Source organism: Rhamphochromis sp. 'chilingali' (assembly GCF_963969265.1).
Source record: "Rhamphochromis sp. 'chilingali' genome assembly, chromosome: 20".
NCBI classification, from domain to species: domain Eukaryota; kingdom Metazoa; phylum Chordata; class Actinopteri; order Cichliformes; family Cichlidae; genus Rhamphochromis; species Rhamphochromis sp. 'chilingali'.
The window spans coordinates 8,687,082-8,713,473 of NC_137947.1; the positions used below are offsets into that span (position 1 = coordinate 8,687,082).

The 26,392-nt window shown below is 39.9% G+C and overlaps 1 protein-coding gene across 1 annotated transcript in view; it reads left to right on the plus strand.

Moving 5' to 3' along the window:
- The window catches only part of wdr11 (WD repeat domain 11), a 65,429-nt gene that overhangs the window by 27,162 nt on the left and 11,875 nt on the right, over window positions 1–26,392 (plus strand). The window contains exons 11-22 of the mRNA XM_080868682.1: window positions 6,502–6,586; window positions 9,460–9,566; window positions 12,693–12,768; window positions 15,246–15,354; window positions 16,534–16,655; window positions 17,176–17,323; window positions 20,100–20,206; window positions 20,572–20,686; window positions 21,808–21,979; window positions 22,789–22,897; window positions 24,629–24,691; window positions 25,009–25,074. Coding sequence (XP_080724808.1) covers window positions 6,502–6,586; window positions 9,460–9,566; window positions 12,693–12,768; window positions 15,246–15,354; window positions 16,534–16,655; window positions 17,176–17,323; window positions 20,100–20,206; window positions 20,572–20,686; window positions 21,808–21,979; window positions 22,789–22,897; window positions 24,629–24,691; window positions 25,009–25,074 — 1,279 coding nt within the window. The remainder of the gene's footprint in view (window positions 1–6,501; window positions 6,587–9,459; window positions 9,567–12,692; window positions 12,769–15,245; window positions 15,355–16,533; window positions 16,656–17,175; window positions 17,324–20,099; window positions 20,207–20,571; window positions 20,687–21,807; window positions 21,980–22,788; window positions 22,898–24,628; window positions 24,692–25,008; window positions 25,075–26,392) is intronic.

Genomic DNA, 26,392 nt, shown 5'->3' on the forward strand with positions numbered 1-26,392 from the left:
CATTCAATGCACGGGCGACAGATCTGGTTGACATTCCTGCTGTCAGCATGCCAATTGCACGCTCCCTCATTGCTTGTGGCATTTTGCTGTGAGACAAAACTGCACATTCCAGGGTGGCCTTTTGTTGTGGGCAGTCTGAGGTACACCTGTGCACTACTCATGATGTCAGATCAGCATCCTGATGTGGCACACCTGTGAGGTGGGATGGATTATCTCAATATAGCAGATGTGCCCACTACCACACATTTGGACTGATTTGTGACCACTGTTTGGGAGGGATGGTTATATTGTGTATCTGGAATGAATTTTAGGTCTCTACGTCCATCCCATGGTGAATGGGAGCAGTAACAAAGGTGTTGCGTTTATATTTTTGTTGAGTGTGTGTGTGTGTGTGTGTGTGTGTGTGTGTATATATATGTGTGTGTGTGTGTGTGTATATATATATATATATATATATATATTTATTTTTATTTCTCTTCTTGTTCAAGAGTGGCTTGTAGCCTAAAAAGGGGGGAAATGGACTTATAAAATGAGTAATATCAAACAGTGATGATTTTATTTGTTGTTCCCAACAGCTTAAGAATCTCCATTAAACGATTGGCTGCAAAATACAATAAAATAAAATGAAGTCCCACCGATAGCAACAGTGCAATTTCAGCTTTAGACGTGGTGTCTGGAGAAATTATAGTTTCTAGCTGTGTAGGAAAGCCAATTAAGACGAGGCTAACTCTAACAGATAAATAGATAGTTAAGGCAATGCATTTATATAGTGCTTTTCTAATCTTATTGATCAGTGAAATGTATAGAGGTGCACTGCCAGCAGTTTGATTTCTAAAAGAATGCCAAGTGGAAGACACAAATGGATGTTTATCAGCAACTGTTTGGCTCGCCGCACAGAAGGGTTCGTTTTTGTTTTTATGTTTATTAAATTTGACTCATCTATGCCGTTCTTGCCGTCGTGTGTAACTACCACAGATCTGTTTGAGGAAAAGCCTGGTTGGATTTTATCAAAGTTTGTTTGTAAATATCCAGTGAGTGAAGAATGCTTTAGAGGGAGACGAGATGAAATGATTATGCAGCTATAAGCTGCAGCTGCGCATTTTAATTTCATGCACATCGACACTCTTTGTTAACGCTCTAGGGTTTTGTTTTGTTTTTCCCCCCAGTTGACTCAAAAAATATATAAACATAAATTTGATTCCGTTTGTCACCTTAAGAGTTTTTGCTGCAAAGTTAAACACACACAAAAATGAATGCTATTCAAATTGTCATCATTTTTTTTTGTCCCTAACAGGAAATTAACAGAGCTGATATGAAGCCAAGCAAGTTAAACAGGTCTTTATTTCAAATGGCAACACAATCTCAAGTTTGAGCTGGAAAAAAAAAACTCAAAATTGATTTTTTTCAAATGAAGTGCATGTCAGGATTTGTGAATATGCAATATCATTGCTGTAATTTATGTCCTTGAGGCAGACGGTGAGTAAGCAGCGGGCCATCAAATTCTACTGTGCGGTCTCTGTAAACGATGGCACAAGGCATAGACTTAATCTGAAGTATCATCCTCTGTTATTACTCTCCTAAGACAGCTGCCAGGCAAAAGCGAGAGAGAGAGAGAGAAGCAGTCAAAGTTTGGATTTATTAGTTTTAGATCGGCATAGCAATTTTGTTTTCCCTCACTACAGTAATGATACATAAAATTATGAAAGTCTAAATTTGAAGGGGAAATTAAGAGCAGGATTGTGTTTTTTTTCCCCTCATTTTGCCATTGCTTTTCATGTGTGTAGACATGCGCGCACACACACTCGTGGTTCTGTGCCAAATTCCATTTTAAGTCTAGGCAGGCTGCTTTTCGCTCCCTGTTGCAGCAAACCTTCAGTTTAGTTGTCAGGCTGAAAAATAGGCTACACTTTGTCCCCTGACATTGGACACATAAATTAATCATACCTTAAAGATACATTGCCTCCTTCATACCTACAGACAGGCAGATGAATAATAATACCTTCAAGCTCTACGTCTTACAACCATTTTCTTGGTCTGTTTACTTTTGCTATACACCTGTCAGGTCCACAGTTATGGAAGACAGAACTTTCTTAAGTTCACTGCACATTATCGCCTAATTAGTGCAATAGTTCTAAAAGAGCTAAGGGGAAAACCTAAAACTGTTAATAGCAAATTGTCTTAGGTGTGTGTGTGTTTTTGTTAAGGAGTGAAATGAATGAAGAGGTAGCAATAGTAGAAAAACTGACCCTCCCTCCCCAATTTAACAAGGGATTGGAGTGGCTGCTCGTCCTGCTGCAGATGGTGTGGGGTGACTTGGCACAGCTGGCTCTCGGTAGCATTTTGAATCTAAAGCTAGAACAGGATGATTAGGTTTTCTTTGCACATCATTTGGCAAATCCCCGTTGTCATCTTGCACGGTCAAGTAGTTAAACAGTCTCTAGCTGCATTATTGAAATGTGTCTTTTGTTCCACTTCCAGTGAAATGCCTTGTGAATAATAAGTTTGAAGGTCTGGCTAATTACACCGAGGATTTAGAAGGAGAATCGCAATCTCCGCTGAAAGGTGGAGGCAGCGTCCAGATAATTCAGAAGCTGAAGTATGTTTAATTAAAATGGTATCTTGAGGCTAATGCGTGTCATTTATAGCCACTTTATTTTATTAGTACAGTTAGAGGGAATGTGCACACAAAGTACAAGTTACAATAATATTAAATATTGCATTTGGAGAGTTGGAGCCTGTTACTCGCTGTGTCATTGCGCTCAGATTACTGTAATGTCTTAACTAATGTCATATATACAATTCCTGTATGCAAATACAAAGCACTAAACAGTCTGTCTCGAGTCAAGATCTCACTGTCAAGATTTTTTCAATCTACGGTTTTATTTTATCTTTTTGTGTCTGTTTTCTAATATATTTTACTGTTTCCTGTTGTAAAGTACTTTGTGAATTTGAAATGTGCTTAATAAATAAACTTTTTAAACTTACTTTACCTACTTACGCTATCATCAAATGCAAAACGAGTCAAGGTTACGTTGTCTTGATGCGCGCTCAACCATCCAGGTAAGTAAATCCCCAGGTTGTTTCTGTTTACGAGTCGTTTCTGTTCATCTTGACGCAGCGTTTTCAGTGGGAGAAATGTTTCATCACTCATCCAAGTGATTCTTCTGTCTCAGCTGACTGCAGGCTTCCCCAACCTTATAAACAGTACATTTGCACAATAACTGAAACCAGTCCACTGAATGAACAATGGGCTGTGAGGTCAGTTCCTTGATCATTAATGATCAATGAGTCAAAGTTACAGTAGCATTTCTCACCTCCTCAGTATTGCTGCCACGGTTGGCACTGGGGCAGGTATTCTAGGGGGTGTTGGTATATTTTACCTGATCAGTAAATCCAGATTGATTCACGCATGAGTGCTTGGCACATGCAGTATCATTTTCTTGGCCTCTGTTCCAGTCGGCATTCGGCTTCTCCCTAATGTGTGCACAAGTTAAAGAGGAGAAACACTGAGTTCTCAGTTATGAGACACTAGTCAGGGGAACAGCTAAGGATACAGACTTTTTACACTTTCTATTAGTGCAGTTAAAGCAGGAGATGCACCTACTGCTGATGGTGTGAAAGCACTGAGGTTTGAAATTGCCTTCCACAGTTTCATCACAGTTAGACAAAGTGCAGGGATTCCCAACTCTGTTTTCTTCATTTCCGTCTCTCACTTTCCCCTCTGCCAGTCTTTTTTGCTCTTGTTCTCCTCTCTTAGGAAAGGTTACAGAAGCTCTGCACCCAAGGAGCTTCCCAAAATCACTGCTGTCTGGTCTCCTGTTTAAAGAGTTGTAAGCCTTGGGGGATCTGACAGCTCCATTACTGATAGGTACAAGGCCCACACCCTTCTTATTCAGTGGCTTGTACAAACACTGACAGACTGATATCCCTCCCAGCCTTCTAATATTTATTTATCCACACTTTCCTGACAGCTACACTCCACTGTGTGGTTTGAACCAGAGAAAATGGATGATTTAAATAAAGTATCAATAAAGCAAAATCTAAATTTATCAATAACAAATATACAAAATAAAGCTACTGTGCTTCAGAAAGCAAAGCAATTATCGGATTGATGGATTTTAATTATCAGCTCCAGTGGCCTGTCAGAGAGGAATCGGGATTGTAGCCCACAAAAGAATCCATTCAAAGCTTCCACTTTATGTCTCTTTTCTTTTTCTATCTTTCCCCCTTCTCATAATTTGTTGGGTTCATTTGCAGATGGAATTCAGATCTGTCATCACTTGGTATTGAAACATTAATTTTTGGATTAGCATAAAATGATTTCTGGTACTCTCAAGGAATTCATGAGGTTAAATGGGAAGGTGCAAGAATCTGTCTAAATACGCTATTAATGAAATATTTTGCTGCACATTCTATACCAGCAATAAAAAAAAGAATACTATAGTATATTACATGAAAATGACATAAAATGCCAGTATGATGACACAAAACTAAAATATTTTTTTAGCTTGTACCTGGCTGAATGTTTTGCATCGTCCCCACTGATCCCAACTCTTCACTGTGATAACATCTGAATGACCATTTGTTCAGGACTGTGTGCTATGTTGCTGAATGCTAAAATGTTTTCCAATGACTTTTAATGCATTTGGCTGATCTGAGCCTTGACCTTGTTGCTGTGTTGAAATCCTCAGTAAACGCTAGCGAGGCTGTATCGCCAAGTACTATCCATGCCCAAGCCAAAACCGAATGTTTAAAGGATGAAGTTTTGATTAAAATTAATGATTCATTTTTGTAATAGTTAACTCCCGTGGTCTTTTTGATGGTTTATCAGTTTATTTTATTACAGGACAAATAAATAGAACTGACAACCCAAGACATACAAACTCTGAGATATTCTTATTATTTTAGTCTCGATAGAAACTGCAAGGCCGACACTACCACTAGCACTATAGAAATAGCTGGTCAGAAAACATCGTATTTGTATTCTACATGAAATAAACAATAGTGTGGTCTTATTGAGCAAGTGCTAGAGGAGACGTATACACTCTCATGTCTGTGTGGTTAATATGAGACTACAGCCAGTTGTTGGTTAACTGTGCATAAACACTGGGACTAGGAAAGACAGCTTGCTTGGCTGGCCTTTCTGCAGGCATGCTCACTAATATATTTCTTGAAGGAGCGACTTCTTTCAGTTTTGTTCTTCCAGTGACCTTGCCAAGCAGCTAAAGCATTGGAGTCATTATGCTGAGCCAAGAAGTGTATTCCAGATCCACATAAAACAACAACTTGACATTTTTACATGTGTTTTTAATAGATTAACAATCTCTGAAGCTATAAGGTGATAATTTGCGAGGTACAGAGCCTGACTAATCTTGCATAAAGTAAACAAACACTGGCTGTGAGGAATCACGCTGCAGGAATGTCATCTCCACTCAGTCCTTCCCTGTTCAAATCCTGCTGAAGCATCTTTGTGCCCACACTACATGCCATCTATTAGCAGCACCAGGAGAAGGAAGAGGATACACAAACACCCATGCCACACTGCCTATCACCGATTCCAGATGTTTTGTCAGCATGTGATCATAGTCACTGTGGTCACAGTCAATATAATTGCAAAAACTAAATGTGTTTCTGCACCTGCAGAAGGAATGCCCCAGACCCAGTTAAATGCTTTCCAGGCATCATTAAACTTGAGTCTTCATTAGATATTAGATGCACCGCAGAGTTTGGGTTTTTTAAATAATAGTTTGTCATTCCTGATTGTTTTCAAACTACTTGGTAGTTTTTCATAGTCTATGGTTTAAAGCAAAGAGTGCAAATAAAGGATATTATTGCATATATAGGAAAATGAAATTGGGTTTTTTGCATATGTACAATAGGCATGATGCCATTCCACTTTGTAAATTAAGCTAAGGTGGGATATAGAGGCTTTAGAACTTAAACTTGTTCACATCCTTAGAAGATGCAAATGATTCAAAGTGACGACTCAGTTGTCTTAGTTTGATTTTTTTTGTGTATGAATTTATGTCAGGGCAAAAAAAACATTTCTTGTATTTGCTCAAAAAATGGTTTTTTTGGGGGGTTTTTTTTTAGCTGCATAAGCAAACCTCAGAAAATCACATTTAAAAGTGCAATATGAGTATGAACAAATGTTTTTAAAAAAAGTTTGAGTTTGTGGGAGTGTCGACTGTCACTTGCGGTATTTAATCAGGTAAAGTTTAGGGATGGATCGAGCTGTTGTGTCGTTTTCAGCAGCAGATGAAACTGATGTTCTCAGGCTGTGAGCTGAATGACACAGGGTTTGATGTGTTGCCTCTTTCCACACCTACTGCAGTGACAGGGAACACAGGGGTGTCACACTGACACATCGTGTCTCTGATACTGCTGGAGGCTAGATGCTGCTATGATATGTAACTCTGGCTTGTGACCTTTCTTCCTCTCTGCATCAGCCTGGCTCGTATGTCTTACTCCCTGCTCTCTGTTTCCGTTTGTTCTGCTTAGGCACGAGCAACGGGTCTGTGCTGGTCTACAACCTAACGAGTGGACTTCTCCACAAAGAACTCAGCGTTCACTCATGTGAAGTCAGGTAAGACTATTGTTTCTGTTATTGTGTACAAATTTTTATTCTTATTTTTTTACACTTCAACAGTTCAGTCTCAGTAATGAGCAAGTATATGAAGTCATGGCAGTCTTTAGCTGAAACATCAGCTAAATGACATGTTAGACAAATCCCAGGAGCCAGTCAGCTTGAGGTGGATTCAGGCAATTCACTGTCACACAATTAATGTCAACCCATTTTTTTTTTTTTTTACGAGAAATCATTCCCTATTTGGTTTATATGTTTTTTTTCAAGTATTTATTAGAGTGAGGTGGTTTAACTAAGTACAATAACCAAATCTTGAAAAAAAAAAAAGTGATTTATTGGTTTCCCACTGCCATTTACAGTAATTTACTTATTTGAGGGAGAAACTCAACACCAGTATTCAGACATGTTGTGGCACCCTTAGCTCTGAACACACACCAATGCCTGAAGTTTAAGCAGTTAATTAATTAGGCTGTCAATCACAGATCAAAGGGGCAGTTCAGGAAAGAGCAGTAATCTAAATTAGGAAGCTTCTTCCCTCTGTTATTAACTATGCATTTTAACCAGGAAAGTGATCATTAAAAACAGATGCAGTAAGAAGCTGTTGACATTTCTGCTAATTGGAACTCAAACACTACAAACACAATAAAAAGCTAGAATAAAACAGTAAAACGTTTTTTGTTTTGTTTTTTCTGTTGCATTTTTCCTTGTTGTCAGTGGCGTAGCGGTTAATGCATTTGTCTTACATGGGAAAGATTCTCAGTTCAATTGACAAACCCAGCCTCAGGAGGAGGGTCACAAGCTAGTGGACTTCTAATACCTGTCCCAAGCTTGGATAAATGGGAGCGTTGCGTCAGGAAGGTCATCCGGTGTAAAATCTGTGCCAGATCAAACGTGTGGATCCATCCACTCTTGCGACCTCTTGGGAAATAAGGGAGCTGCTGAAAAGACCTCGTCCTTCTGTTTTGTTGTTGTTGTTGGTGTAACAGAGAAATCCAGGGAGGGAGAAAGCAGTGCGTTGTCTGCATTCGTGTATGTCTCTGTGCCTTCTCAGAAAGAGATATAAAACTGTAAGACTGGTTACACATTAGGCAGAACGCTTGCTGGGCTGAATCCACATCACATATCATTTTACATATTTATAAGGGCACCATTCAGTCATGTCGAATTCATATCAAGTAAGTGTTCAGGCTGTTTATTCTAATTAGGAGACAGATTGGGGTGATGTTCTTGACTAAAATCTGACTGTGTTTCAGTGCAGTTTTCCTATTCTTTTAACTCATTTGTCCTAATGCACTTCTTCAGATCTGGATAGCGATACATGCTGTATCTTCAAATGTACAAGATGTGATCAAAACTGTCCTTGAATTGGTCTATAAAAATCAAAAACCATACCAGATTTAAATTTTGCCAGTCCTCTGTGCCTGTGTTTTCAACACAGTGGCTGTTTTTTTAATGTTTACATCACTCGGTGTAAGTCCCATTCTGACACTTTTACCTCTGTGATGCACTTTGGATCTCCAGTGTGCCACTGAACCTGAAATCTGAGCTGGGCAAGCGGCGAGTGAATGTGCTGGCACGGCCAAAAAACTTTTCAGTGTACTGCGTGCCAGCACACGATCGTACGAGTCACAGTTCAGGTGATTTGTGCTGAATGTTTTCCGCCTGGTTGCCTCAGAATATAAAACAGAACTCATTGTTAGTCACACAGTGAAGGACGAATTCACGATGCATAAATTTATGCATATTGACAAGATGACGAGCACGCTCCTGGTCCCATTCCTAACCTGCTCCGCAGGTAACAGCCACACTGGAATAAAGGCCCTATCTTTATTTACAGTCTTTGTGTAGAAAGCTGCCCCACAATGCAACCGCCAGACATCAGCACAGAGCCAACTGTGCTTCATTAGTTAGCATTCTCTAATGAGCAGCAAAACTATTTGACCAGGATTAATTAAGCACAAGATTGAATCAATTAATACTGTTAAGAGATTGATTGGGAGCAAACACCATCCGTTCAAGCAGAGCCAGGGTTTCTTTAATGAGAGAAGTTGGTATCCACAAATACAAAACTTCAGCAAAGTTTAATGAGCTGCGCAACACGAGCAGAAGTTACTTGAAACGCCTTCTGTGTATGTAAGGATTAAAGGGAGAAATGAGGCAGTGGCTTTTTCTGCCTGGTTACTGGTGACTGAGAGTTTGCTCTTCAGCAGTGACACTCAGGATTCATGTCTTCATCCGCTTGTAATTTGTCTCCTTAAACACTGCTCTGCGCTCTCAGCATACAATATGTATTCCGTTGACCTGTCCGCTGCTTAAATACGTTTGCTCGTATTAAACAGATCTCATAGATGTTTCCCCCTGTGCATTTTTTTTTATCATATAAATAGATATTTTCTTCTCTCTTCATATACAGACACAGGTGGAACACAGTGCAGTGCTGTGATGTACAATCTTAGGTTTAAAGCTGTGTGTTTTATGAGTTTGGGAGAGGAGAGATGCTTTATGTAGATGAGTCCAGCAGCCGTTGCCCTGCACAGCCATGCCGAAAGAAGCCCAGTTTCTCAGCATCTCATTTACATTTAGTGGGGAAATCGACTAATTAATCATGTGGCTATTTACCATCTCATTACTGTGGAGTTTGTGCTCCCTCCACTGGGCCAGCTTCTTCGAAAAATATCCTAATCTCACACTCTCTAGCTTCATTTTGCTCCTTCCCGATCTGTTTTGGGCTTTAACGAAACCCATCTACCTCACACCACGCTTGGATGTATTAATGGGAATGTTTTACAGCTAGGCTGCATCTGTTAGATGGCACTATTTTTTTTTTTTTAGTTTAACTAAAAATCTTGTGTGTGCATTGATTTATTTCACAGGGGGATAGAATGGGTGAGTCTTACCAGTTTCCTGTCTTTTGCCACTTCTGCACCCAACAACATGGGGCTGGTGCGAAATGAACTGCAGCATGTCGACCTGCCTACTGGTGAGAGACACACACGCACATATTATCATCTATACCTGAGGGTACCAACCACAACTTTTGTATTATCCTTTGTTCTTTAGAGTTTTCTTTTGGCTTTCTGCACCCTTACCAACACAAAAAAAAAGAGACTTCAGTCTCTGTCGCTCTGACTTTCTCTTTTATCTGTCTCTCTTTGTCTGTGTGGTTCTCAAAGAGACACTTCCATTTTCCCTCCAGGGAATACTTGCACACTATCCAAATTAAGGTCCAAACTAAACAGTGTTAGGGCACCACCTAAGGAAGTTTAGCTCTGAAAGTGAGATCCATCATGATTTCTTACATGTCTATAGAATTATTGTGTTTCTGCCTCCCACAGGAGTGGAAATGGGAAATGCTAGATTTTCTGAGCTGAAAGAAAGCAGGATTTCTCTGTAACCTCGGGTGATGAGGAAAAGTATGTTTAATGGCTTCAGTGGAACTTTAAAAAATATGTGTTGTTGTTACTTCTTTTTAAAATATTAGAAAATCAGACACAATTTTTAGATGCAAAGAACTGATGAGAACTTTCCTCTTTTCCATAAGTCGTTTCTGCTTTGGTCAAATATTTCCAATTCCTCCAGGGTTTTTTTTATGGCTGCAATAAAAAGAATTATGGTCACTATGGTGGTTCATTTACTGAGCCTTTGCCCTGTGTTCATTAGGACAATGGCAAAGCAAGCACGACACTTTATTAACTGTCTTAAGCACCAGCATCGTCAAAGTTAATAGTCTGTGACATTACGTTTGGTTACAATACCACACGCCATTCAACACACTTTTTCATTCAGTTGTTCTTTAATACAAATTTAAAGACAGGTGACAAATTAAAGGAAAGGTGCTGGGTCACCTTGTGCTGCCAGAATAGCATCAATGTGTCTTAGCATTTATTCTACGTCTCTGGATTTAAGAGGTTTAAAGAGACGCAGAGAAAAGAAAAAAAATCAATGTGTATGTGGACACCGTTGTGTAACGTGTCAGTGTAACAATTCACAAAGACCACATTTATATTGACCTCAAAGGCTGTAGCATATGGTTCACAATGACATGCTTGAAGAAACCACATCACTCGTGACAGAGTTTGAAACAAGGGTTTTTCCTTTAATTTGTCATCCACCTGTACATGCTGGAGGTACAGACAGGATCTTTAGCCTTCGCTGTCCAGGTTTACATCTCTGTTGTGCAGTTTAGTCCGTCATATTATGGAAAATATGTTCTGTTTGGCTGTCTTACCAAGAATTAGATGGAAAAGATCAATGCTAATTTCATCTGTTTAGCCTAGCATGGCGCTAGGTTCATGAGGAAAACGGCTCCCTAAGACCAATGAAATTATAAAAACATACCGTTCTCTAACTCAGCTCATCTTATTTACCGATTACAACCTAAACTTCTACAAAAGCTCAATGCACATGTGTTTTTCAGAGAACATTTTTAACAAAAAAAAAATTAATACAAATCTGCCCTGTTTTCTAATTTAAAAAAATATTTTAAAATCTCAAAAGAGCTTCTGCTGACTTGAGAGATTGATTTCATGACTCGAGTAATATGTGCTGGATTTTGCAGCGTTTCTCCAGGATCTGAAATGCATTCAAATCGACAGTATCTCCCTGTATTAAACCAAGCAGTCGGACCATTATTACTCGTGAAATCAAGCTTTCGAGTTAGGAGCCTGTTTTGGGAGTTTAAGTTCTGAAAAACAGGGCAATATATTTTTTTTTTCAGTAGAAAGTTTTCTTTGAGTTTCTGAGATAATGATGTCGTTGATTCAGAAAAACAGGACTATTTGTTTTGTTAACTGAATGCATTATGCTTCTGTGAATTTAGTATTCACGGGTTTCAAGTCTAAACAATATCCATACAGTATTTAAATTGCATTTAAAGAAGATTTAGAAAATTTGACATTTTTTTAATGTTTAAAAGAACAATTACACAGTGAAGCTTTTACGTTTACTCCTGAACATTATGGTCTAGATTTTATAAGTCAGATTCGCACAGATTTGTTTCTGTTACTCGAGCTTATGTGTGTTCATCTCAGTTAATCAGGGAAAGTGAACATGCACAAAAGTGTGTTCTGCTCTTAAATGTTTTCACTTCACCCATTAATCCACTTAAAGGGCAACTCATGCCGTTTACAGCATTTCCTGATAAAGTTGAAGACTCATGGATGGGAAACTGTCTTCACGTTGTCAGCTGTGGTGGTACTTGGCTTCTGCAGCAGTGATAGCAGCTGTCCTAAATGGATATGCTGTTTTTCCTGTGAAAGGATTTTTCTAAGGTGCAGTAAAGATAAGCTGTGCACCCAGTTTGAAACGCCTCGTGTACAATGTAAAAATTTATTGCATAAATGTTGATGATTACTTGTTACTTACACATCCATGATCATTTCAGGCATCAACCCTTTGACTTGTCTTTCCAAAAAGAATCCATTCATGGAGCGCTTCAGGTTCTGACAGTTTTTATGGTAATGAGAAGTCGAATGTAATTTCCCTTTCTGGTGTCTCTGTTACTGTGTTTGCTCCACCCTGGGTCGTAGTTGCGATGTGTGTTTTTGTAAATGCACATTTGACCTATGCGATTCTTCCTACTTTATATAAGTAAGGAAATAAAGGCATAAATGGTGAGCAGTGCTTCATAAGCCTCTAGTGAACCACAGCTCTCACCTGCCGTCATCAACACAACTGTAGGTTAAACTTGCAACAGGCACCTCTATCACTTGCACATTTCAATCAGGCCACCTTTCCTTAGTGCCCTTCGCGAAATCTGATAAGCACTTCCGTTGGCAAATGTGATGCAGGGCACCTGAAGGGCATTCTTGTTTTGCTCACAGGGCCACTTTGATGCTCTGCATAATGTCGAATTTCGTGACCGGAAAGTTGCGAGTGTTAAGCACGGATTAGAGCAGATGGTTAGAATAAGTTGTGTACAGCTTTCTCTCCTGGCTCTGACAAAAGAGATAAAACCAGGATGCACTGGCACTAAAAAGAAAATGAGATGGATCAGCTTTTTCACAGGTATATAAGGAAAGATACCATCTTCTGTCTTCGATTATCACCTCCTCTCCTTCAGCCTCTCACTTTCTCCCTCTCGGTGTGTGTTTGTTGTGCTTTCCAGGCAGATGCTTTGCATTCAGAGGCGAGCGCGGAAATGATGAGCCACCCATTGAGATGATTAAAGTGTCTCATCTCAAGTAAGTCACCAACTCTCCAAAACACCAACAAAAGTAAATACAAATAAGAGGCACACACTTGCTGATGTTTCTACCTGAGATCTGCATTCATAAGCACAGAGTGTACATTTCACACAAAGGTGTGAGTGGTCTTGTGGCTTTGCCATACTCGGATCCAATTGTAATAGAAATCTGTGAAAAGGGCTTTAAAGCTGAGAGTTGTCTTTAATTTGCTGTTTCATTCGTAATTATTCCCCGACCTTCATTTATTCATGTTGTGCAGCATTTTGGAAACTTCATTTTCTCTCTTTCATTGCCTTATCTTTTGAAGGGGCTGTGTTATTCAGTGGAAAAAAATAGAGCATTCATTTACAGTCATTACACATTTTTAAAAAAATGAAACTATAAACAAGGTTTTCATACAGCAGCTGTTTATTGCATACTCTGCTGCTCTCTGGGAGACAGTCATTTCATCTTTTTTTTCAAGGCCAACATCTTTTGTCAAGCTTCGTGTATACGTTACGAATGGCATAAGGTAGGTAATGTATTGTAATGGAAGGTGACATCTAATTATTCAGCCCACACTGGGCGACTACTGACAGCGCATTTTACTTTATTGCCAGTGGCAACAAGTTTCTCATCCTCTCATGAAAGGAACAGGCTAAAGTGGAGGCAGTAAATGTAAGGGTCAGTACAGAAGCCATGCCCACAAGAATGTTATATATGATATCACAAGCTGTAACACAAGAGGAGACAAGTAATGTACTCCTAATGGCGTTCTACTAAGTAAACTGTATCCTCTCCACGAACTGCTTTCAAAGCTTGAGTAACAAGCAGTAAACCCACATTTGTCTCAGTCTGAACTGACCAGTGCATGATCTTATTGCTCTCCTTTTAATCAGCCCTAGTCCTAATTTATGAACCCTAGCAAATTAGGGTCCACATCCACTTGGATGAGTGACAAAACGTTTCTGCAACTGAAAACGCTACATCCAGATGAACAGAATCAAACCCTGTGTGCTAAAGTTTGTGGACATATAGGCCTGAGAATGAACCCAGAGTGATTAGACATCGCCTTTTTAATGAATATAGAAACACTCAAACTCGAAGCGCTGACACAAGCCAAACACAGTCAACCTCAGTAGCTAGTCTCTGTTTAATTTTGCAAGACTTTGCTTCACCTACTGCCACCATTTTATAAGGCTTATGCTTACTGTTGGCTGATGACATGCAATTGCAAAGAGAGAGAGAAATTAAAGAAACTTAATGGTGGGCCTACCTATGCTGCAGCGCTCACATGAACCGAAACAGGAAAAAAGGTGCAGGGACAGAAAAGGTGGAGATCTTTTGCATGGACATATTAAACCTGTTGCAGACGGCAGTGTTGATAGAACTAAAGCTATTTGTAAAGCACTGCAAAGTTGAGTTTACTTATCACCGGAGTACTTCAAGTCTGAAGTATCATTTAAATACATTACATGCTATTGATGCCCAAATCACCCACCCACCCAAACAAACAGTGGCGGGAGGATTCGGCAGACTTGTGGGAGAAGGATAGATAAACAAAAGCAGGACAAGCGACAACAAACGCCATAGCGAAGTGGTTAGCAACAAACTGCAGGCCGATTAGTGTTGTTGAAGATGTTAGGCTGAAGAACGTTCTTAGAGTCGCACCAAATATTTTAGTTATTTTTCTTCAATAATCAATCATTCATTGGAAAAGATTCTGAAAATGTTGACTATCCTCTTTCAGTTGCACTCACAATCTGTGTCTTGTTTTTCTGGCCTCTGAAACTGAGTTCACTCTAAAAGATCATCTGTGACTGCTCATACCACGTTTTGATTTTTGAGGGATTTTCTGCAAAATTAGTTTAAAAATGTATTTTATTTTATTTCCAAAGTTGCTTCTTTTACTCCAAATCTGCACAGCCTCACTTTAAAAGGCAGCTAGGCTGTGTGTTACTGAGGTGATTATAATAGGGAGGAGAAAAAAGTACAATTACTGGGAGACTCATCACATCTTACAGGAGGCCACAAAGCACAATCTTATAATAATTATTACTTACTGTTTGTATTTACAGTGAAAGAAGACAATGTTTTTTCATACGCTCAAGTTCCTGTACAGCAGCTGAAGGTTAAATATTGGCTTCTGTGTAATTGCACAGTAGAACAACAGCTTGTTAGCTCGGTCACAGGTTTGGACAGTGATTATTTTGTGGATTTAGTCTGATAAACATCAGGTTACACGTCAGAATGTCTAATCTGTTGTACACTGTAAACAGTGGTGTAACTAAGCTAGAAGATAATATGGAGAGTTGAATAGAAAGGAGTTGTTGTACCATATAAACACAAAAAGTCTTAGACTGCATAATAAAGAAAACAACTCGTGTCTTCATCATTACTTTAGCCATACATTGCTAACTTCTTACTTTATGCTACACCACAACAAGCCTTATATTGGTTGTTCAGAATGTATGTTTTGTGTTTTTCCTCCTCAGGCAGTACCTGGTGGTCGTGTTCAGAGACAAACCCTTGGAGCTGTGGGACATCCGGACTGGGACTCTTCTCCGGGAGATGGCTAAGAACTTCCCCACTGTTACTGCACTGGTACAAACACATTTACACACTAATAAAAATTAGATTTTGTACCAAGTAAAGAACAGAGTCCAGGCAGGATGGAGACGAGTGTCAGGAATGATTTTTGACAGAAGGATAGCAGCAAGAGTGAAAGAAAAGCTTTACAAGATGGTAGTGAGACCTGCTATGATATATGAATTGGAGACAGTGGCACTGACAAAAAGACAGGAGGTGGTAGTGGCAGATTTAAAGATGCAAAGATTTTCATCGGGAGTGACCAGGACTGACAGGGTTAGAAATGAGTATACCTGAGGGACACATCAGTTTGAACAGTTGGGAGACAAAGTCAGAAGAGGGAAGCCTGAGAGGGTTTGGACATGTATAGAGAAGAGAGAGTGGATGTATTGAATGAAAGTTGTTGAACATGGAGCTGCCGGGGAGGAGAGAAAGAGGATGATGATAAAAAACATTCATGGATGTAGTCAAGAAGGACATACAGAGGAGGATGCTGGGCATAGGGTGAGGCTGATGATCTGCTGAGGTGAGCATCCGAAAGACGACGACCAGTCGACCACAATACTAAGAGAACAGATCATCATCATGCTGGAATGTATCATTTCTGCTTTTAAATGTTCATTTAACTCCACACTTTATATTTTAACTTGTGTTACAAAGTGTTGCAAACACCCATTGTTGACTCTTTCCTGCGTTAATAGTCTCATACTTTTTGGCCCATCCTCGCCTTGTGTTTGCATGGGTCATTTGAAGGATTAGTCTGGAAAATTTCCCCAAGCTCAGCAAACAGCGGTGGCTTCATTAGGCCAGAGAAATGCTCATAAAACAAGAGTTATGCTGGACAAACTTTACAGTGAGGCCGTAAAAATCGTCCACAGTGTGAATAAAAACGGCAGTAACCTTAATAATACATGCAGGCCTCCCCTAGCACCGTTTTGCTGTCTCATTTCCATATTGATTACAACCTCGACTCACCCAGACTTGTAGCCACAGTGCACCAGAATGTAGACAAGAGGGCTGAGGAAAACAAATCTCCTGCCTCCCTTAGTTTCATTTATGTGAGTGTGCAGATCTCCCTTCTCTCAGTCTGTCTTTGTCTGCGGGTCATGCTGCAGTTGTTTGCTATTGTGTCCGCAAATGTGTTGTACGGATGGCTTTGTTACAAAAACTGCAATCCCCCGGTTATGTCAACAGGAATGGTCCCCATCCCACAACCTGAAGAGTCTAAAGAAGAAGCAGATGGCTGCGAGGGAGGCCATGGCTCGGCAGACTGTGTCAGATGCCGAGCAGAGTAGCGTTGAATCCTCAGTAATCAGGTGAGTGCTGTGGAGCTCCAGAATCTTGGAAGCCTTTTGACTGACATTTATGAAATCCAGCATTAAATCCATCTGGCTGAGATCGTATTTACTTTTTATGGTCCCAATGTTAGAACTTAAGAGAACAGACAGTCCAGAACAAATTCCTTAGTCCTTACTATGTTTCATTGAGAAAACATTGTAATAAAGAATAAATAATTCAACCACATGTCATGTAGCACTCATGTGTAACAGCTGATATATATATATATGTGCATATATGTGTCTAGTTTTTCATATTAGTTCAGCTTCTTGACAGTCTTTCTTCACCCCCTCTGGCAACTGCAGAGGTGCCTCCTGCGGTACAACCACCCCTGCTGGGGAATCACTAGGCTCCTCATAATCGTAAAGCCCTGTCAAAGTGCGGAGCCGAATAACAAGATGTCCAACCAAAAGATTTCACACGAGAAAGTGTGAACAAAGACGAGCGCTTAGGTGGGAGAATAGTCAGTATCATTTTTTTGTCTTCTTCTCCCCACAGTCTCCTGCAGGATGCTGAGAGCAAGTCGGAGACAAGCCAGGCTATCTCAGCCAGAGAGCATTTTGTATTCACTGACACAGATGGGCAAGTGTACCACATCACTGTAGAGGGCAACACAGTCAAAGATGGTGCAAGAATTCCACCTGATGTGAGTCCCGAGACTGTCTTTTTTTTTTTCCTTCTTCCTCGTCTCTTTACCTTATAAGCTCTTGTACTGCTTCAAGGTCGTCCACACCGATCCTTGCACAAAGCTATTTGTCCCCGCTTTATATCGACCTCTTTTCATTTTGTTAATATCATGTTAATCCTTTTTGTACACACAGATCATAATCAGGTTTTTCCTTTACATCAGTCTCTCTTGTCATTCCTTTTCCTTCTGACTGTGTGCTTTCTCTCTCTGTGTTTCTGTTGCTGTAATAAGTTGTGAGGAAAAATGTTAAAAATTTAGTTGAAACATTTGCATTTTCAAGATACTGGTGACAGTAAAGAAGTGACATTCCATTGTGCATTCTTTTCTTTAAATAGTGTATATGCAGAATAAAATATTCTGTCACCTAACCGTCTGGGCAAATTTGGGGCCAGGTTTGCAATACCATCAGAGGTTAGCATAGCCTACGAGGAGCTTACTGTGCACTCACTTCCTCTTGTGTGCCAATGAAATCAGTGAATCCCTAATTTCCTTCGGGATTAATAAAGTATTCTGATTCTGAATATTGCTCCAACAACCTGCTGTGGCTGTGTCCACACACCCATGTTGTTGGCCATCCTTTGATTGCTGATCATTTCACAGTAGTTTCCCCCTGAAAGGGCTCATTTCAGGAAGTTTTTGACAGTGTAACTACTGATCACCCACCTTCCACCATCTGTTTATCTATTTACTCTCTGTTTCCTAACACACGTTGTTTTTTTTACTGTATACAATCAGTGGGGGAACTCCAGGCCTCAAGGGCCAGTGTCCTGCAGGTTTTAGAGATCACCCAGGTCAGCACACCTGAATCAAATGATTAGTTCATTACCAGGCCTCTGGAGAACTTCAAGACACGTTGATGATGTAATTTAGCCATTTAAATCAGCTGTCTTGGATTAAGGACACATCTAAAACCTGCAGGACAATGGCCCCTGAGGCCTGGATTTCCCCCACCTCTGCTGTGTACCATATCCATCACTTCCAGTCATTTTGTTAGCCAAAGGCTAATAAGTGCTCTTTTTTCTTTTTATGTTCTTCATCTACTTTGGGCTCTCTTATGTTTAGAGGCTAAATATCTCCTTGGTGTTATGTGTTTTACTTTATATCTGCACTGTCTTGTCACTTTACTCAAAAGAATTAAGCTCTGCTTTCCGGTTGTTAGGCAGTGTCTGCCCAATTTTCCCCTCGATAAAGTAAATGCCACCACTCCCTCTTTAAAATCCTGTGTCCTTCAGGTTATTTGTGAGAACTTGTGCAGGGGATGATATAGATTTTGGCTCCCCAACAAAATGTTGCCAACCTAATGTCTCTTTCAGTCATAAACTAAATGTAATCAAAGTAAAGGTTTCAAAGATAAATTGTACAGCGCTATGTTTTTTGCCAGTTCTCTCTCTCTCTCTTTTTTTTTTCCCCTGGGAACCAAACGGCCAGCTGAATGTCTGCGAATTTGACGGTGTCATCAGTTTGTCCCAGATAGCGTTTAGCAAATGTTCACCTCACTGATAGGGAGCAATGAGTCAGGCTACAGGAAAAAGAAAGCAAGTACATGTTAACCTAGCTATTAATCCGCTCTGACAGCAAAGTGTCCTCCCTTGTAAAAAGAAACGAGCTATTACTGAAGACAGGATTTCTTTTCACCCGGGTGAATCCAGGATGCATTGGTAACATCATGACTGTAGGATGGTTTGATTACCTTACAAGTGGACATGTCACCCCTAACAAAGAACGCTTCGGATTGTTAATTAAGAAAGTTTCAGTTACCTAAGCCTCCCTTTCTTTTGGAGGACTTTGACTTTCTTGGACTCATTACCTTGTTCAAACTTGCAGTTGTTTAGAGCTTAGTCACGCTGTAGTGTAGCACCTGCTGCTGTCGGGTGTTGATTGCCCACATCTTTGTCATCACTGAAGATGGCACAATCTCATATCTTTTCATTATCATTTAATATATTATTTAACTGAGTAACATTTATCTCACTTCGTGTAGCATTTCTAAAGGGAAACCTATGGAATATATTAGTTTCCTTTGTGAACCGGTGGATTGTTTGCCTATTCAATGCTTTGCTTTCCGCCACGTAGACAGATACCGGCGGTTTACCTGGGGATTTTAAAGCCTTAGTTTTGTGACGGCTTTGAGATTTATTTCTCAAAGATTTGCATACCCCAAAGGTTTTACAGTCTTTTCGGGATGATAGAAGATCTTCATATCTCTGTCAGGGAACTGAGCCAAAGTCTTCTAAAAAGTTTTGGGCTATCACATACTGAGGATGAGCTGACACGTAACATCTTAACATTGGCACTCTGCTTCACAGCATAGTCTGGCCTTATTCAAAACTCAGATGTTGTGCTTGTTTACCACTCAGCTGCCACACATATATCAATTTATTGTCTTGTTTTCTTCATGCCCTGACATTAAATGCCTGGCAGCGAGATGTTTTATTGCAGAGGGAAAAGGGATGGCTTTTATGCTGTTTGAATTGCGCGTTTTTGTTTTTTTAACTACGCAATGGTTGGCTGCATTAAAGACGTGACTTGTGAACATAATAACCTAATTCCTTTTGATGTCTATCTCCAGTTATATGATGGGTAATCATAAACTTCAGACTGCATGTCTGAAGGATCATGGACTCAACTGCAATTTATCTTAAAACTCAGAGGACACAGCTAGAGCGACTCACGTGTGAGGCTAGCACTTTATCATCTTTGCTTTAACACCTTTTTCTTTCTTCCTGTGTTGCAGGGGAGCATGGGCAGTATAGCCTGTATTGCCTGGAAAGGTGACACCCTGGTGCTTGGGGATGTGGATGGCAATCTCAACTTCTGGGATCTCAAAGCTCGTTTGTCGAGGTAACAGCTAGACTGAAAAACCTTATGATAGCTCCAGTTTTGCTTTCTGATGCTTTGTTAAAGAAACGGTTCATAGATTGTAAACATTATGAGCAAATCGATCAGTAAAGCCCATTTCAGAGGTTGTAGGTTTCGTGTTTGAAATCGCACATGGGTCACTTTTGACCTGCTCTGAATACATGGCACATAAAATGGATTATATGGCCTTTGATGTGCTCTCAGATTTTGTGCAAAGTACATCATGTAGTGCACACAGGCTCATTTTCACGAGCATGTTTGAATGAACCTGTGAGTGATGAAGCTGAAAAGTCAAATCCACAAAGTAAATAAGGTCATTTCTTCTTATTATTAATTGACATTTTTAGGGGGATACCAACACATCGTGGTTGGGTGAAGAAGATTCGCTTCGCCCCCGGGAAGGGTAACCAAAAGCTGCTGGTCATGTACACAGATGGAGCAGAGGTCTGGGACACTAAAGAGGTAAGACTCTATACAGTAACTCCACATGCTGGTAGTTGCATATGAGATGCTATAAATTCCCAGCATGCATACCCTCACTGCACTGCGTAGCTCATAAGTTAAAAAAGCAACAGTCGTCTTCAGGTTCATAGCAGTGGTTTACGGGCTCACTGTGGCACACTTAATGGGTTTTCATAGAACGGCATTCACTGGGGCATGACAGTATTTCTATGGGGTGCATTAAACTAATGTCCTTTCTGAAGCTAACACTGTAATAATAATACAACTGCTGCAGTTCTGCTGTTGCGTTGACAAATCATTACAGTGTGTTGTATAGGTACACACGCAGTTCTTAAAAGCTTTCTCTTGACATGTAAAAGCTCAAGCATAGCAGGATGGATGATTGTGAGTTCTGAAGGCGACTCGAATCCCTGCTTCATCTTTAGCTTTGTTTACCAAAGTCATCAACATCCACAAGGTCCCCTCTGAGCAGTCTACTTTTCATCTTGCCCGAGATTCCTTCTGGCTTGTTTACATTTCAGTTTTTTATTTGATCTAATGTCATCCACTGCATTTTGTTATCTGTATCCATTCTACATTTTTTGTTGGCTTACCCAGCAGCAATCAGTGTTAGATATTAACTGGCAGATTAAATGACACACGCGTCGATGATTTGGTTTATTATGAAGAGCGAGGTAGAGAGAAAATGGTCATCGTGGAGCCCTATTTATGGTCCCCAGTTATAAAAGCCAGACAGTAGATGAGTCAAGCCGTAGAATAAAACAAGAAAAAGCTATAATGTAACAAATCATGAGAATTATGATTCGAAATCTAAAAGAGAATTTCAACCCCAGCTTCCAATGAGCTAATCAGCAGCTGAAGCGGGAAGCACATGAGCCATTTGGGATCTTGTGCTATCACATACAAATTCACAACAGTTTAGTTACATGCATATCTATTTGTTACCAAAACAAACATGTATTTACTGTACTTTTATTTTTTTTTCTTGTGTGCCTATAACATCATTCTGTTTCCTGTTTTACTTGATCAAAAAAAACCTTTCCATATTGTGTCCTTACAAATAAAAGAAGCAATTAGATTGCAATTTGAAATCAATCACCTTGGATGTCCTTTTTCTGCAGGTTCAAATGGTCAGCAGCATGCGCATTGGTCGCAATGTGAACTACCGCATCTTAGACATCGATTGGTGCACATCAGACAAGGTTGTCCTGGCATCCGACGATGGCTGTATCAGAGTGTTGGAAATGGCCATGAAGTCTGCCAGCTACCGCATGGATGAACAAGACCTGACTGGTGAGCTAGGATCCTTATGCTGCATAAAGGACTGAAAAGAAAAGGTTTATGTAGATTTTTGTTGTTGATTTTTGTTAAGTGTCAACTAAAAATGGTTGCATATACCCCGATCAGGCATAACATTATTACCACTGATAAGTGAACTAAATAACACTGATTGTCTTGTCTCTTCATCACGTAAGCCTTTTCTTCTCAAAATTGATGAACTAGAAGCTGGAAAACTGGGCAAGACGACTGGGTCAGAACATCTCCTAAACTGCAGCTCTTATGAAGGCTGGTCCATGTGGTCCAATCCAACAGATTAGCTACTGAAGCTCAGTTTGCAGAAAAATGTAATTCTGGTAGAAAGGAATCAGAATACACAGTGTCTCACAGTTTGTTGTGTATAGTGCTGCATAGCCGCAGACCAATCGGGGTTCCCATGGTGACCCCGGCCATCACCAAAAGCGCCAATAATAAGCGCGTGAGTAAATGGACCACAGAGAAGTGGAAGAAGGTGGCCTGTTTTATTTTTTAAATTTACATAATGTGGATGGCCAGATGTGTGTGCATCGCATGCCTAGGGAACACCTGGCACCATGCTACTATATGGGAAGAACCGCAGCACAGTTTGGTCAAGGCTGTTTTGGCAGCAAAAGGTGGTCTGACACAATATTAGGCAGGTGGTTGTTATGGCTAATCGGTGTAGCTGTGGATTAGAGCTCCTTTACCCAGTTACAGGTTGGCATCTGTAGTCACTCAGTTTATGATGCTGATAAAACCTACAGTCTAATATTGTGTTCTTTCTTATCTGTGGTAAATATGCACAGATCCAGTGTGGTGCCCTTACCTGCTGCTGCCCCGAGCTGCCCTCACTCTAAAGGCTTTTCTTCTGCTGCAGCCCTGGTCAGGAACCTTTACCATGGACGTCACGCAAGTGTAAGTCTCACCTCTGAACAAGTGTTCACTGTGAAATCGTCTCCTTGTTTACATGTCTTTTTAGTCAGGCTAACTGATTTTGACCTGAGGATGATTTTAACTTTCACAAAGTGCTGCTGAGCTAAAGGAACTAGCAACAAGATTTAACGTTATGAATAGGTTTGGTTTGACGTGATCAGAAGCTTTACTTCTCATTTTCTTGTACATAAGGGTGCAGATACATTTTAGTAAGAGAAAGCAACTTACTGAGTAGAAGTTCATGAATTGACCTGAGGTTGTCTGCAAGATCCGTATGAGCTGTGACCATATGATGTTTGAATAAACTGTTTGAGCAGTGTAAAGATGGGTTTTACTGATGTGTTTTTAAAAATAAAAATGAAATATTGCTTCCTACCCTGAAAGCAGGCGGTTGTAAGTGAGCAGAGCAGCACATCAATTGTTGTCAGTAGTTTCAATTATTGATATCCACACAGCCTCGGTCAGTAATCTGTGTGAAATGCTCTAGGTTAAATTGCATTTAAACATGTGTACTGTGTACTGCTCTATTTGAGGAGGAAGACCAATAAGCCATCTTCTGTTGAACTGTGCTACTTTTACAGTTACAGACTGATCTCATCTCCCCACATACAGTATGTTCTACAAAAAACTAATGAATGAGTATGAGAAGGTTTTCAACTCTGCTATCTCAAAACCAAACTTTCCCCTCATTAATTCATAACGTTGACCTATTTTCAGACTGATTCACTCTGAGGAGAAATAAAAATCATCTGATTGCGAATCTTGGTTACAATTTAGTAATACCATCCATTTTTAATCTACTTTCACTTTGCATTGAAGGATGATTTTTATGTCTGTCAACCAAAAAATAGTTTTAAGAACAGTTAAAAAGTAGTTATGGAAAAGGATTAGGGCCACTGGGGAAAAAAAAGAGGGGCACTTTTTTTTTCTTCCTTTCCAGAATTCTGAGAAAAAAGTCAGAATTTAAAAAAATAAATAAATCTGAGAAAAAAGTCTGAATTCTGACCTTTTTTTTTTCCTCGGAATTCTAATCTGAGATTAAAGTCAGAATTTAAAAAAATAAATAATTCTGAGAAAAAAGTCTGAATTCTGACTTTAATCTCAGAATTCAGATTTTTTTTCTCAGAATTCTGGAAAAGAAGAACAAAAAAGTCGAGCACACTTCCCCCCCCCCCCCAGTGGCCCTAATCTTCTTTCATAGGTAGCTGTGTTTACAAAACTTTGTTAGAATTTTCACCCAGTTTGCAAAATGAGAACTGAAAATATAAATATCGAAAATGTAATTAATTTTAAGTAAGATGTCTGCAAGATTAGGCTCTTACTTTTTCATCTACCACTACAGCTTCTGTCAACCACCCAGACACTGTCTGTAAAAATCACCAGTATAAACAAGTAAACAGCTCAACGCGGGATTCAGCAGAGGCCGTCCAGAGGGACACTATTTAAGCCAGATGTAGTTACAAACCCATTTAACTGAGCCCTGAGTATTTCACTGCTTCACAGCTCCCTTATCATAAGTAAGCAGCTATATTAGCAGCGTGTGTAAGGCAATACCCATCCTCAGCTTAAATGTTAGAATAGACTTCGCTTGACACCGCAGATCGACTTCTCTTAAAAAGTGTTCAGATTTCCATTTAATATCAGGTCAGGTTCTATTTAAGGTAGATGTTAAAGGAGCCGTTTGACTTGCTTTGATCCTTCCTTCTGTTTCAGAGACTACAGTGAGAAAGATGAGATAAAAGGCCTAATCCAGGAGCAGCTCAACTCATTATCAAAGTGAGTTACTGCACTGTTGCTTTGTCCTCTAATGCCAAGTTCGTGTGATAACTCGATATTAATGTAATGGCACAGACACTAACAACCAAATAACAGTGCATGTATGTGATTCCAGTTTGTGTTCATGTAGGGTTGTTTTACAGTTAGAAACTGTAAGTCCTTCCTTAGTGCTTAGACAGCGGGCCCAGAGAGCATGTAGTCTGTGGGTTGACAGATAAGACGAAACTCCTGGAACAGCCACACTGGGCCTGCTGTGTTAGAGAAGTGTAATTGGCCCTGGCTGTGTTTTGATTGTCTGTCTCTGATTGGCCCCCCAGTGATATGAAGAGTGTGCTACAGGACCCAGAGCTCAGTCTTCTGCAGCGCTGCCTCCTCGTCTCACGGTGAGTTCGAGCTCTGTGTGAAGTTGCCAGTGTTTGTCTCTGCGCAGATTGTACCGTGTTCGTGAGCGTTCGCTAGTACCCTGGGGCGGTTATTTTGTTAACATTCAGACAGTGTATCTATGTCAAAGACTCATAAAAGCCTTGGTTACAGAGTTCCAACAGAAGTATCAGAGTATAAGGGACAAGAAAAAAAGTTGTCTAATATAGAGAATAATACTAACTTAATGATATTCTCTAATAAAAATAATAATTCTGACTTTACATGAGTTGCACAGTGAATATTTGCCCTCATTGTGCAAGAAAAGCACCTTGGGCTTTTTTGGGGTGGATTTAATATTTTTTCATATCTATGTTCACATTTTTTGTATGACAGACTAAACATTCTCAGGATGGAGCATACCAATCTTAAAAGATATTGCAGCCATCTTTTAGAGAGCTTATTTCAGCTACTCGGTGATGAAGAGGGCGACTTTCTATCTTTGAAATAACACACAGGAGTTCCTTTCATTTTTTTCATAATTTTAAAATTACAGTACAATCTGGGCAGCTACCAGTACCGTTTCTGTAATTTTACATATTTATCATGTAGTTTTAGTGATCGTGCCCACTTAAGATCAGAGAGTGGCCCATGATGATACATTTGACCAGATCATAGCTTGTGTCTTCTTTCTAAACTCCTGCGTGACTTTTTGGTGGTATGCTTTGCATTGTTAGCATGCTAGAATATTCTTCTCCTGCCCAGTTTCTGCAGATGAAAAGTGATCTCATCAGCCAGTATTGTTCTCCATAATCTCCACAGTCATACATGGTGCCTCCTATAATTATCACCTCCCCGGTTCCTTCTGCACTCTTGAAGAGCCGTATTCTCTCACCTTGGTGCATCACTCTCAGGACTATGCATTCTCGGTTCACAGAGGTTTTTGCAGTGCTATTTGTGCTCTTGCCTCTTCATCTAATCTAACAAACTTGTCTTGGTCTCGTCTGACCAAATAACGCTCAGTATTCCGGCTTATCTTCATGGTTTCTAGAAAAGTCAAATAAATGCAGTCAGTTGCTAGAGAAACGTGAATTTCCATTGTGCCTAGTCTAAACTCTTGTTTTTCAGCTCTAGATTGCGCAAGTAGCCATCTGTCATTTTAGCCAGCCGGCCACTGCAGCTCTGTATCTCGTTCAATACCTTCTGATTACTGCTGTAACTTTCTTTCAACTGATTTTTTTGGCCCGTCTCCCCATCATCCTGTGTCCTTTTCCATCTTTTTTTTTTTATAATCTCACAATCAAATTTCATTTTCCCTGGCTTTTTCTTTTCCTCATGGAG